This window comes from Oculina patagonica, chromosome 8, assembly GCF_052425735.1.
Source record: "Oculina patagonica isolate OP01 chromosome 8, crgOcupat, whole genome shotgun sequence".
NCBI classification, from domain to species: Eukaryota; Metazoa; Cnidaria; class Anthozoa; order Scleractinia; family Oculinidae; genus Oculina; species Oculina patagonica.
The window spans coordinates 32896696-32911166 of NC_135765.1; the positions used below are offsets into that span (position 1 = coordinate 32896696).

A 14471-nucleotide genomic window follows, 5' to 3' on the forward strand; every position below is an offset into this window, starting at 1 on the left:
GAAAAAAAAATGTAAGTTAGTCAGTCAGTCAGTCAGTCAGACAGTCATGAGTCAGTCAGTCAGTCAGTCAGTCAGTCAGTCAGACAGTCATGAGTCAGTCAGTCAGTCAGTCAGTCAGACAGTCAGACAGTCAGTCAGACAGTCAGTCAGTCAGTAAGTAAGTAGGTAAGTAAGTAAGAAATTGAGCATTTCTCTCAATTTGCTTTGTCAAATCTTGGAATGGTTGCTGTTTCATTACCAAGTCACGTATGAAGTTATTCTCATCTTCTGATCTGATTATGGCGAGGTCTCCTCCCAGCTTCTGGCAAGTCGTTCGAGCGTCGCTCCATTTAAGAGATGCAGTGTCGGTAGCATAAATATCCATGACGAACCCAATTTTTCGGACAATCTAGTCGAGATAAATGTGAAAGGGAGTTAGACAATATATACATGTTTACGGTAAAAAAAAATAGAAAAGTATCAAAAAGTAACCATTGCTTCACGGCTTCGCCTCAAGTTTTAATCTAGTGACACAAACAAAAAATATAAAATAAATAAACGGCTGAGTGTCTATGACGTGGTAACAAGAATTTCCATGACGAACTTAGTTTCTCTTAGTGGATTACTTTTCTAAGTTGAACACTGCAATTTTACGCCGATGTCTCGAACTCCCGCTAAGTTAAGTTCTCGAACCAATTTTTGCTTCTTTTGGAGGTTCGAAAAATCAGGATTCCACAGTTGCCTTCCTGCGGTTAATTCAAATGCTTCATTTGTCATTCCTCGCGAAGGGAGGCCGAAGGCCGAGCGTAGCGGGGTGTATAATTTTGTCCCTCAAAGGGCTCAGGCGGGATGAAATCTCGTGTGGAGTTTACGGTCTATATATATATATATATTTATTTATTTGTGAGCTTGGTGTGTGGCGGAAATGACGTCACACGGCCGCCGCGTACTGGTGGCCTAATGGTAAGGCGTCGAACTTGAAATCAGATCTTCGGGACTGAGGGCGCGGGTTCGAATCCGGCTAGGGTTTTTTTTTTTTTTTTTTTTTTTTTCCTTATTTTTTTTGTGGGTTCGAATCCTGAGCCTTTCATTTTTATCGTTTTTCTTTTCGGATTAAAATAACACTGATTTCCACATAATACTCCCTGAAAAAGGTATTCAGGCTATAAACCTTTCATCGCCATCAGGGGCGCGCGGGCGGAGGGTTCGAATCCTCCTGCCGTTCGTTCTTCTTTTTTTTTAATGCCCTCAAATAAATGTCCAAAATGCGACTATCCAATAATTTGTCGATGATTTTGAAAATAGCCTGCGCTTCCCAACGCTTTATACCTCTTTACGAACCTGAAAGAGCCGCCATCTTCAAAGCGGAGTAGACCCTAAGAACGAGGGTGTCGCGGCCATGCCCGTTACTAGTTTTTAACAAATATATCTTCCTGCCTACTGTGGAAAATTGAATATGTACAATGTTCAACTTCAAATAATCCACTCCAGAGCTTCGCGAGGCCCTGCGAGTCACGTATTACTAGTTGAACGTTGATATGTAATTTCCTCCGCTCTTGTTTATGGGCTTGTATCTTCTAAAGGGCTCGAGATAGAAACAGAAAAGATGGAAATAGAGATTACTTTCTTTTTGTTTTCGTAGTCTTGTAGAACTCTTTCAAACTCTTGGCCAAACGGCTAATACAAAGTATCTGTTTTTGGCAATTCGCCGATGTAACAAAGAAATGCTAAATAATCAATGGGGGTAAAAAGTAGTTTAGAGAATAATTTGAATAATAAAGGTTGACACTTGTCTTCCATTAACAGCCATTAATCATTTATTGTACGCATTAAGCGCAAAATAACTTAAAGGTGACGACAACGTTTTGGCAGAGACTGAAAAACACACCATTCCTAACACTGCCTTACCTCCATACCGTTTATACTACGGGAGATATTACGCAAAAAATAATCACTTAGAAGGTATGTAAAACGTTGTTTCTATTTTTTTCCGTAGAAAACGTCAGACTTAAAATTGTGGAAATAGTTGTGTATAAAAACCGAAGTTTATCGACAGAATGAAAAACATTAGGTTATCTTTGCCTATCAATTAACCTTACTGAAAGTCTTTAAAAAGAGTTAAATGGGCTTCTAAGCTTGTTTTTGTCGCAAGAAACTGTATTGTTGTTTGTTTAACACGACTCCAATAAGGCGTACTTATTTACGCCTAATATTAATTACGCCCAGAAAAGGAATTGACATTGTTAATTGCCTCGAAATAGAAGGTTTCTTTTGCGTGGAATAACTGGAAAGTATTAGGAGCCGGTAATGGGCTCCTGAAAGTATCTGAAGAACATTTCTCTGTTTTTGCCGTGTCGCCCAACAAATCATGCGTTACTGCTGAAAATGTCCATTTGTGATTGGTTTTAATAGTAAAGTTAACTCGATCGAGCTGTAAAGTAAAGAAATAACCTCGTTCTGAATTTGCAATTGAAAAAATTGCAACTTCACTACGAGAATAATTTCTTTACTTTACATCTCATCCGCAGCGCATATATGTGAATTCCTTAACATATAATTTTTTCTCTCATATACTTTTAATGTAAAGGATTCGAGCTCAGGACTCGAGCTCGGGACTCAAGTCAGCACTTATTTTAGAATTTGAAAAGTAAAAAATCTTGATGCTATAATATAACTGTAAGTTTTACACTATTTATATATAGTAAATATATATAGTATTGCCCCAACCAACAAATACAAGATAACCGCAAACAAACCGAGTAAAAGCTAACCGCACGCAAACCAGAGTGAAAGCTAACCACATGCAAACCAAAGTGAAAGCTAACCGCAAGCAAACCAGAGTGAAAGCTAACCGCAAGCAAACCGGAGTGAAAGCTAACCGCAAGCAAACCGGAAAGAAATTTTGAGTCCCGAGATCGAGTCCTGAGCTCGAGTCCTGGCTCGGTATTTAGGTATCCTCGAATTTTCTTCTTTTGTTTTATAAAATTAAACGCCGAGATGTTAGGCAAAGCAAATAAAACAATGGAGTCGAATCCTCGTAAAATAACAATACGCAAATATAAATGGAAAAAAAATATGGTTTTTATTTTGTCAGAGTGACAGAGTGTTTCCAATCCTTTGTCGGTTTCTTGAGTTGCTGTCAAAGTGTTTTTTCCAAACACTATTATTAACTAATGTTTACTCTCGATCGTTTTCTTCATTTTAAGAAATTGCATTCTCAACATTCAACATGGATCGTTTACTGTGGTTGCTTGCCTCAATTGTTATTACAAGTGCCAATCAGCTGCAGTGCAAACCTGGGGCATATTCAATAAGAGGAAATTACCTGAAGGGTCACGTGATATCAAGCGGAAATACAGCTAATATTGGCGAGTGCTTGGTCAAATGTGCCAGCGAACCACGATGTAAAAGCATCAACTTCCGGTTTGCAGGCTTGTTCTGTGAACTGAACGACGCCGATAGATCCACGCACCCATGGGATTATGGACCTGGCTCAGAATGGCATGCGTACAGTGACTACCCGTACCAGACTCCGGATCCCCAGGTCAGATGATTAGTTGTGACTCGCTGAGTTTTTACAGGAGCCCATTCTGCGCGTGGCATAGATCCCCTTTATTACATCCCCCAGCCAAAATGTAAGATAGTGGAAGATAACCGCAGCATTCTCACCTAGGGCTGTCTTAAAACTGCTCGAAATTTCTAAAAAAGGTGCTCAAAAGTTGCTCTAAAATCCAAAAAGTGGCTCGAAAGTTGCTCCAAAAAATCCAAAACGTTGCTGTTAAGTAACAAAGTTCTCCAAATGTATGTTAATTTCTCCTTGAAGATAAGATTTCTAAACATTTTCATGCAATTTAACTGCGACATAAATATCTAAATAACATTTTAAGGCCAAAATGTGTTGAATTACAAGCATTTATTATACTGTGAACAATTGTGAAGATACCGATGACGTCATGTTTGCTGACGAGTTTTTAATGCTAAATGATCCGAAATTTGAAGCATTTTCTGAAATTCCTCGGAAAATCTTCGGAAATCGTCGGTCTAGTAATTACCAAATGTTGTTGGAATTGTTGGGTTTTAAAGCGCGCAAGCGGCGCAGCCGCGAGAAGCTTGGGGAGGAAGAGTTGAAATACCTCAACTCCTTCTCCCAAAGCCTCTCGCGGCTGCGCCGCTCGTTGTCGCGGCTTCGCCACTTGCTTGTGCACGCTTTAAAACCCAACAATAGCGCGGGGGAGATGAGGGTGAAAAGTTATATTTCTTTTTCTCGTTATTTTTTAGTATCGCTCTTGCGCAAAAATAAAAGACGCACATAAAGAAGCAAAGAGTGGCTACTACTGGATCACAGTCAAAGACAAAATGGCGCAGGTTTATTGTGACATGGATAACCATGGTAGGATTTATTTGACAGTCAATGAGCTTATACCTTAATAACTACCTTAAGGTTACTATTATTAGCGGCTACAAATTTTAGCGAATTTAGCGAGTTGGGCAAACATCGCTAAATTTAGTAGTCGCTAAAATTTGTTTCGGTCAAATTTAATACTCGATAAATAAGTACTCCACCCCCTCCCACCACCGTAAAAGAAAAAAAAAATTAAACATAGTCGACTTAAAAAATTTTGTTCAGAATGGATGCCGGTAACTTTGTTCTTTCTGGCAATGTAAATGTTCGTTCAATTTCAACTGAGTTTGTTCTTTTATTGAATATTATTTCCATCTTAGCTATATGTTAATTAACCCGACGTTACTAATCGAACAGTTCGGTAATCGAACTTGATCGAACTGAATCGAACTTAATCGAACGATTCGGTTCGATTAGTTCGATAATCGAACAGAATCGAACCCAAAACTTTGTGTGAGAGAGTTCGATTCCGTTCGATTTCCGAACTAATCGAACCAAATCGAACTTCATCGAACACAAAAGACAAATCTTAAATTCACCCTCATACAACCAGATAATTGAACAGTCTGTCTAAGTAACAGTAATAAATGAATAAATTTTTTATTTATGGACTTTCGGCAAAAAAACCCGAAACGCAAAGTTCAACAGACAATAGAAAATAAATCCTCCTTCACTCTAGTTCTATTTCATGTTATCAACCTATGGAGTCCCAAGTAGTCTGCGTAGCTGGCGATTTCGTCGGAAAGCACGCGTGGGAGATTACTGCGAAGACTCGCCTTCTTTCACTTTGCCGATTGTTTCTAGCGACCTTGCCGCTCACTCGCTCCCCAACAAAACCGTCAGCTGCGCACACTATAACCCAAGCAAAATATTATAAACTGAAACAATGCTAAAAAACTGTTTTCAAGTTATTTGACATAAGTTAACCTAACTGCAAAAAACCCGTCCTTGAAAGCGGAATTCGTTACTTAAGATTATGAGATCTAGATAACGTGCGATAAATGAAACCGCCATATTTGCAAGGAAAGCAATTAAAATTAGCAACAGAGTCGTTAACAGTATGGCAATCTCTAAAAAAAATTCAGCGATTTCAGCACATAAAAGGTCGCTCAACAGCTTAACACATGCAAAAAATCCTTCAATGAGCTTAAACATGTTCACATCTACAGAGGTGGCTAGAAAAAACAATATAATGATCAATATCTTTAGCAAGCGATGCCGTCTAGAATCAAAATAAATAACTTGAAAACGGCATTCTGTTCTAAGGACACTGTTGAGCAACTTCTCTGAGCCATCAGCTAGGTCGTTTCCTAGTCTGTCTTCTTCGCTCAATGTTTGCTGTTCTGTGAATTCCTGTGTTATGGTCGCTTGCAAGCAAACGTCGACTTCTGTAGATTCAGTACGATTTTGTCGTTTATTTCTTTGCTCGCGGACTTTGTTTATAAGAACTTGTTTTTTATCAGATGTTTTGAAGGGTACTCCTGATTCGGTTAAGATTTCGCGAAGAATAGCAACAGTCATATCTTCAGGATCACCCGCCTTTTTTTGCTGGAGCCTGCTTTCTTTTTCTTTTTTCTCTTCAATCTGCCTTTTTTTCTCAATTTCTCTCATTTGGGGAAGTAGCTTTGAGAGATTCTCGTGATCTTTTTCCGATAATGTAATTGTTCTTTCGTCGTTTATTGTCACCGTGATGGGGCTTATACATTCCTAGAGTTAATCACTGTTTTAATCCCGTACATTTTAAATTTTTAGTGTGGTTACTGGACAACCATTTGACGATCCCAGAGGACGCTGGCGGGTTGGCGGGGGAATAAATGTTCCACTCAAGGTCCAAGTGCAGATGACGAGAACTAAAGCCAGAAACCTATCGAGAGCCTTGAATCAAATTGGAGTACAAAACACGTTGAAAGAATGTGAAGAAATAAGCGACAAACAGTAATAAAATTGACATCAATTTCCTTTCTGTTTATTTATTCGTTGTTCTGGGCTAAACAACCGCGCCTGTGACACTCGTATTCACACCCGTTTATTGGGAACATACCGCCATTTGCAGCCAAATGTAATTAGACCGTGAATTTTACGACCGTTGTTTTTTAATCAACATCCATTTTCCATGATTTTCAAATCGAACCCAGTCGAACTTAATCGAGCCTAATCGAACTTAATCGAACGTTCGATTTAGTTCGATTACTCAAAATTTTTTGTGAGAGTTCGATTCTGTTCGATTACCGAACTTAATCGAACCTAATCGCGTGATTACAGTTCGATTCAGTTCGAGTAAGTTCGATTAATCGAACGTTCGATTTGGTTCGATTAGTAACGTCGGGTAATTAAAAACTGGTTCAAACGATATCACTATTTTTTAAATTTTTGGTAAATCGCTAAATTAATAGTCGCTAAATCTTGCTCAGAAAAAATCGCTAAAATTAGTAGCCGCAAACAATAGTAACCTTAAGGTTTAAAGTAATATACGTTATCCTTCATATTCGGCGCGGAGGCCTAACGGTTGAGAAGTGAATTGGACACCCGTTTGGTACAGATCTTATCAAGAGATTACTTCATATTCTCTTGACCTTATCTTTACCTTTCTTTTAACGCAGTGACATCAATCTTATATTCTTTAATCGACTAAAAGTTCTGGACTGAAACTTTTTTTCTTATGTAGGCGGAGGTTGGACTCTGGTTGTAAGCATCAGTTCTTCCAATCAAAATCATCTCAGTGAACGGGAACACAACTGTTTTAATTCAAGCATTTGTGTTCCGTACGAAGATGTGGACAGCCTACCGAGTCGGAAGATGAAAGACGAAGATATTCACTGGATTGCTTCGGCCTACGATGGTATGAAGACATGTCATCTTGCTTATTGTTATCATTTAAAAAAAAGAACAGTGAATAGGCTTCCAAAGCTGAACCCCGCCATACGTCCACCCTTTCATCTACGGCCACTTTCCTTTGGCCAGAACAAAAAGCTCAATCATTTCAAGTATTTCATGTTTCCCTTTTTTTTTTCTTTATCATGACTCAGGGCTGATGACTGGCAATCAAATTATCGTTTTTAACTTTGATATACGACGGAATCCATCAGGAAATCAAATAATTGCTAGTTTTCACTGTCACGCCACTGTCACGCCGCAAAAAAAGTAAATCCAAAACTATTGAGTAAAAAATTACTACATAGTACATTGCAATAGTCTATTGTACGGCTTGCCACTCTACTGAACTTCAAATTATTTTTTGTTACAACGCATTCAGAACACTGCTGCGAGATTGGTGGTTAAGGCAAAGCGCACGGATCACATAAGCCCTATTCTACAACAATTACACTGGCTGCCTGTTAGCGAACGCATTTCGTTTAAGATCTTGTTGTTTACCTATAAAGCTATGAATGGCTATGCTCCGTCATACATTGTAGATCTTCTTGACCAATACGTGCCATCACGTTGTCTACGCTCGGCCTCGCAAAATTTGCTTAAATTTCCAAGATCGGCCACCTCTACATACGGAGATCGGGCCTTTTCCATATGCTGCGCCGAGACTTTGGAACACACTACCAACAACAGTAAAGAATGCCCCTTCAGTCTTCACTTTTAAAAAAACACTTTTAAAGACATATTTATTTAGGTCGATATATTTTTAACAAGTTCGCCATGTTTTTATTGTCATTTTTATTTTTATTTTTTATCAATTGTAATTAAATTAGGTTATCCGTAGCGTATTTTTATCAGATTGTAATTTAAATCGGGTTTTTATATTTTTATTTTTAAATTTCAAATGTAAACGCACTGAGACGTATGTAAAGTGCGTGCTAAGAACTGTTATTATTATTATTATTATTATTATTATTATTATTATTATTATTATTATTATTATTATTATTAGTCTACTTGTCCAAGTCTCAGGTCTGTACGGTATTCCGTACTCGAGTTATACGTCAAAATATTCCGCACAAATTTAGATAGCACAGTATGGAAACGCCATGTTGGTGCCCATACGGAGGGGCACCAACATGGGCGCTCATTCGAGGCTGGGCGCTTATTAACTTTTCCTACCTTCAGGGTGGGCGCTTATTCGAGGTGGGCGCTTATTCGAGGTTGGGCGCTTAATCGAATAAATACGCTACGTGACAGCTTTCTGGCGGTCACTTTGATGTCGTGTGGCGTGAAACCTCGAAATTCAAAATGCTCTATCTTAAAGACGGCGGATGCTATCGTGCTTAAAACCTTCAACAAGATATTAAGGACGTCTAATAGCCAGTGAAGGATAATACCTCAGGGGTCTTGCGATTCTGGATTTCAGAATTTTGATGACGTCACGTGAAAACCAAGAATATTTATTTTAGTTGGACAAAAATCCAGTCGTATTGCGTTATTTTATACCCTTTTTAAAAGCTAAGGATGTTAATAATTATCCGTGATAACACCAACAACAATTTCTTATCGGAGCCTGAGAAAGGAATTTTAAAGTTCACAAAAACTATGTAAACTATAGGTAAAATCTCATGTGTAGCTATTTTGTAAAATTGTCTTTTAAGAGATTCAGTAAAATTCAGTGCACAAGCTTCGAAATTTGTTTTCGATTTTTGGTTTTGTTAGATTTCTTTTGATAAGATATTTGAAACAGTAACACAGAAGTTTGCAATAAGATGTAAATAAGTTTGGTTTATAATTTTGTCCAACTTATACTCGAAGTCCAGCAGCTGGCGGCTTCCGTCTCAGTCTTTTCAATCACACAAAAACACCTTTTTGTCCAACTGACTCTGTCAGGTGACAGATAAGATAATTAAAAACGGCCGATATAAAACCATATCAGCCCTGCCTTAATTATAAATTTAAATACAGTTTAATTGAGTTCAGCTTTCTGTAGCTAACTCTCGTAGCTCTGTATCTTTTCGTTTAACACAGGAGCTTTCAGAGTTGATGTTTTGAAGCCCTCGTCGAATTATTCTGTGTTTTATGGGGTATGATTTTGAATAACTTGCACCTTACGTTTTGTCTTTCTATGTAACCTTGTTGTAAAATAAAATACTACGGTATGCATTTTAAAAACATGGTAGCCTAACCTTAATTCATTCCGTGTGGACAATTGTATACGCAATTCATTTTTTTTATTCTTCTACAGATTCCAAGTGGAGCAAAACATTTTAATTCTGCTTGTACCGGTGGAAGTGGGTAAGAAAGATCCAGCAAGATCTTTTCATTTGGCATAATACAGGGGTTTAAATGAGATATTTTTGTTTTCCTCCATTAAACGTTTAAACGTTAATCTCCAGTGATAACCTGCTAACCTAGTGAGAGTTAAAATTTAAGTAGTAGATAAAATATGAGCGGGAGATCTGTATGGGGTTTCAATGGGGGTGGGGTTTTTTGTGGTGAATTTTTTTTTTTAAAATAAAAAAAATAAAATATATAAAAATATTTTTTTTTATTTTTAAAAATTATTTTGTTTTAATTTTTTTTTTTTTTTTTTGTTTTTTTGTTCCCTCCTAATAATTAATAAAAAAAAAGTTATTTAAAGTTATGGCCTGGGTAAGGGACTTGCGCTTCACTCTAGATCGAGTTGTGCGGTTTTCAGCTCCTGGCCAAGGTCATTGCATTGGGTTTCTTGGGCACTACTGAACTCTTATGGTGCCTACCTCTACCCAGGTGCACAAATAGGCTCCGTAAAATTGGATGTTAGGGGCTCTCCTACCGGATTCACCAGCATCCCACCTAGGGGGAGTAGAAATAATCCTAATCGCTTAATTCTACAGAACCCTGGACACGTGGCACAGAACCCTTGGTCGCGCTCAGAACCCTTGGACACGATTGCTTAACGTCTAAGATTCGAGCAGAGATAAATTGTAGCTCTACGGAGATCCGTCTAGTCAGAAAGCGAGAATCAAGTATCCCCTTCTGTCTGTCTGTCTGTCTGTCTCTCTGCCTGCCTGTCTGTCTGTCTGTCTGTCTATCTGCCTTTCGCTCTGTCTGTCTGCCCGCTGTAAATATGTCCGTTAGTTCGCTCTTTGTCTGACTGTCTGTCTCTCGATCTGAAAAAAGGTTGTTTGTTCTGTTGTGGCAAGTTATAAGTGACGTTCCCATCCAATCAAAACTGTGATCTAATTTTTGCCGATGTATCTTATTTTTTTTTATCTTAGCGGCTCTTGTCCTCGCATTATTATTTCTCACTCCTACCCGTACAAGTGGGAATCGAACTGCAGAGGGATAGAAAAAGGATACCTTACTTACAAAGCCCGTTACAAGGGTAAGCCAAACATGACAGTAATTATATATGAAATGCAATTACTCATATTAATATTTAACATAAAAATTAAGATTTTGACCTTAGGAACAGAGACCTGGGAGGGAGCGAGTGTAACAAGGAGAGGCTAACTGTTGGCATTTTTGTAAAAATAGACAGTTGAGAAACTTTGGACATTCTATTGTCAACCTTGCCAATTTTATTTGAGAAAATTGTTATTTATTCTAGCCGCGTCATGGTTGTCTCCATCGGGACAAACTGACCTTAAAACCTCCTAGCATTGGTCTGGGGAACACGGCCAGCCAATTCCCGCCTTTTTTTGGCGGTTTGACTTCTCCGGCTGTAATATACTCCTCTTTATGAATCCGTGAGATTTCATTTTTTGTTACAGTGTTTGATGGGCATGACAACGATGAATGTGGAAGTTCGTGGAGTTCTTCTAAGCATAGTGAGTTAATTGCCACCGTTGGTCACTATAAATTGCCAATTTGCACTGTGTGCACTTGAAGTGCCTAGGGCGGGAAGTAAAATAGCCTTGGAATCGAAACGTGAGTTTGGTGCCCGGGGGAGGGGTACTCCCTATAAAGGCCTATACGGGGAGGCTCCGCCCGAAAGGGGTACCTTTTTCTGGCTTCTGGTATATAAAAGGTTAGGAACGCAAGTTTAGGATATTAAAGGGTAGGAAATTCTGTCATTAAGATATTTAAAAAGGCCTTTAAATTAAATATTTCGAACAGACGCAACTAATGGCTGTATCGTCTTAATTTATTAAGCGCTACATAAAAATGTCAAGAAAACGTCCTGTTTTAAGCATATGTTGTGTCATGTAGGTATATGAAAGGGGTACCTTTTTTCAATAAAAGGTATACGAAAGAGGTGCCTTTTCTGTCAAAATGGCATATAAAAGGGTAAGGGGTCGGACCTCTGGGCGGAGCCTCCTCGTATAAAACTTTTTTGATTACACCCCCAGGGATTGGTGTGTGTGTGTCCCGGGGGGGAAAGTAATCTTCGAGAACTTTAGGAGGGGGTATCTGCGGCGTGCTTCCTGAAACCCCTACTCAATTTCAGATCAAAATTTACGAACTTAGCCAGGAACTGCTTCGGTTTTCGTAAACATTTTAGGAGGACTTCAAATTCCCGACTGATAACACAATATAATTGTCTGTAAGTCACCAACGATCAAACAAAGGTATCAGATGAATGTCTTTTTCGTTGTGTCTCATTTGTTCCGTTTTATTGCCTAAATTTGATTTGCAAAAGATGTATTTAACTGGTTTACATGTATGCAAGCCAGTACTTGATCGTACTTGTGTTTACTATTTCCATGTTTTAGTTCTTTAGTTGGTAGTTCTTGGTATTCACCTCTGAAAATGACACTAAAACAGGTATCCTCCCCAGGCTCAGTGAACATTGTAGACTGTTCACAGCCCTCTAATTTTTCGATCGATGAGCGCGGGGAAAGAACGGCAGTCTATGAACATTGGTGAATATTCACCTCGACTTCGTCTCGGTAAATATTCACAAATATTCACTTCGCCTTCGGCGAATAATTGTTAATTACCTGATCTTCTCGACCAATCAGTTTGGGAATAATACTATAATTAATTATCCGTTTTTACAAAAAGCTGGAAAAAGAATTGATGTTGATTTTGAGCATGATCAAATTCTGTAAAAATTCAGTTTATTACATTGCCTGATTTAAACATCTTACCTTTATAATGTAAACAGTTCGTCACGGCAAATCTAAAGAGCTATGTCTCTCCCACTCAGGCAGCTGATTATCCTTCACATTCCTTATTAAATCTGTTGTTTTTATTGTTAGGTACAAATCGCGTCCTTTATGGCTTCGACACAAATGGCATATATAAAAATCTTCAAGGCCGCCTTTTTGTGAAGTGAACCTGATCATGATCTGATTATTCATGACCTGTTCAGGTCTGCTGCATAGACAGTTTTTAAAACTTTAGTTAGTTAACATCTTATTGCACTTTACAACATTTAAAAACATAGTAAAGTAAGTAAGTATTTAGTAAGTAAGTCAGTCAGTCAGTCAGTCAGTCAGTCAGTCAGTCAGTTAGTTAGTTAGTTAGTTAGTTAGTTAGTCAGTTAGTCAGTAAGTAAGTAAGTCAGTTAGTTAGTTAGTTAGTTAGTTAGTTAGTTAGTTCGTAAGTAAGGAGGCAGGCAGGTAGGTAGGTAGGTGGGTAGGTAGGTAGGTAGGTGGGTGGGTAGGTAGGTAGGTAGAAACGAAATAAGAGAGACTTTTATGATTCAATTTGAAGCTCAAAGTCTGAATTCTAAATTTCATAAATACTAATAGAATAAGATGCACAATTTGTCACTGGGGCAGATCAGGGGCTGGGGAGGGTGGAGTTGATTAAATGGTTAGCCATGCCACCCTCTAAATGCACCGAAAAGGTATGATAATCAACAAGCATACTGCCAAAAAAATTAGGAACAAATTGTTGGTACGTTTAGCTAATATGAACCAAAATATTTGCCAATATCCACCCCGACCCCACCCTTTTTTCGTGGGACTGAAGTAAAATCCTAAACAAAATATTTGATACGAGCAAGCCCCCTTTGAAAAGTCCTGGATTCTGTCCTTGTGTAATGAAATGAAATTACTAACAAATTGACTAGTGGTATTGTGTAGACCCAAAAAATAGTAGCAACTGTTCAACTGTTATCTATTATTTAAATGTAATAACAGTTTAAAACTAAAGGGGTAAACATACAAATTTTTCCTTAGGCTAGTCAGTTGATACGGTCATTCCGTTTCTATCGTGTTTTTAGTTCCAGTTAAAACCAGGAGGTTAAAAATATCAAGATTTTCGCATTCATGCACAGTTAAGAAAAAAATTGCAAGAATGCAAGTCAAAAAACAAAATAGAGAATGTAGACAACAAAAGATAAGATATGTGCACTTGTAGCGATCAAGGTAGCTTAATACCCTTTCGAGTTTGGCAGGTTAATTGCGACTGTACTGTATATGAGTCACTAATATCTGCATGTACTGATTACAAGTAATAATGCTTTATAGTAATTCTAATATATATACTCATGGCAGAAATGTATACAAGAGGTATTTGTAATTAGTTAGTTGCATGTACTATTCTTGGCTTTTGAAACGACAAGAATATTGAAATAAACCTCAAGAATAACCAGCATTTTATTCGCTTTACCTGAGCAAGTAGAGCATTTTCCTATTGAGAAATCAGTGAACTTGAACTATAAAGATCGACATCTGCCTTGCCTTGAGTCATATGACGAAAGAAATAAATTGGCCTCTTTATGCCGCATATTATCAAGGTGAAATGTGACTTTATCTTGAGAATGACAAACTCCCGTTCATGATTTTTAGAGACGCTTTTTAATAAAAATAAAACCACTAATAAACAACTGCCAGCCGCCGTGGTTACTGAAGGCCATTTTTGCTGATTTACATCCTCGAACTGCTCTTGAGCTGGAGAAAATACTCTACTCTTTACATTTTGTGATGTGCGTCTTAACACGTTTTATATAATTCGCAGTGGCAGATCTAAGGAAGGGGCCCATATGCCCAACCCCCTCCCCCCATTTTATACCCTTCATGCCTGCGCCTTAAAATAAATGGCTGAAAGGACCGAAAAATTTTACCCCTCCCCCCCCTTCATAATGGAGCACCGCCCTCCTTGTGAGCTTCTCTGGATACGTATACGCCACTGATTTGTATCAATTCTTGAAATATACCATATTAAGTAACCTTACCATTGTAACCGTAATAAACAATATTAACACTTATGATTTGTCTGTCGTGATGAAGGATAGGTTTCTTTATATGTGAAGACAGTTTATTGATGATATCGGCGCGTG

The 14471-nt window shown here is 38.1% G+C and overlaps 1 protein-coding gene across 2 annotated transcripts; it reads left to right on the top strand.

Annotated features, from left to right (window-relative positions):
- Positions 1-11: 11 nt before the first annotated feature.
- On the top strand, positions 12-14365 carry LOC144662231 (uncharacterized). 2 transcript variants are annotated; one of them, XM_078522999.1, is made up of 9 exons: positions 12-1941; positions 3186-3523; positions 4258-4369; positions 7047-7220; positions 9284-9339; positions 9501-9550; positions 10516-10622; positions 11011-11067; positions 12442-14365. In XM_078522999.1, the coding sequence occupies exons 2-9, from the start codon at positions 3209-3211 to the stop codon at positions 12516-12518; spliced, it is 948 nt and encodes a 315-aa protein (XP_078379125.1). In that variant the 5' UTR covers positions 12-1941; positions 3186-3208; the 3' UTR covers positions 12519-14365. The 2 variants fall into 2 exon arrangements, with proteins under 2 accessions (XP_078379125.1, XP_078379124.1); XM_078522998.1 differs by lacking the exon at positions 12-1941 and having other exon boundaries at positions 3167-3523.
- Positions 14366-14471: the final 106 nt, after the last annotated feature.

Excerpts from the sequence above, each read along its gene's own strand:
- LOC144662231 (XM_078522999.1), top strand. The coding sequence starts at position 3,209 with ATGGATCGTTTACTGTGGTTGCTTGCCTCAATTGTTATTACAAGTGCC. Across the intron at positions 3,524-4,257 it reads ACCAGACTCCGGATCCCCAG|TATCGCTCTTGCGCAAAAAT; the intron begins GTCAGATGATTA and ends GTTATTTTTTAG. Across the intron at positions 10,623-11,010 it reads TTACAAAGCCCGTTACAAGG|TGTTTGATGGGCATGACAAC; the intron begins GTAAGCCAAACA and ends TTTTTGTTACAG.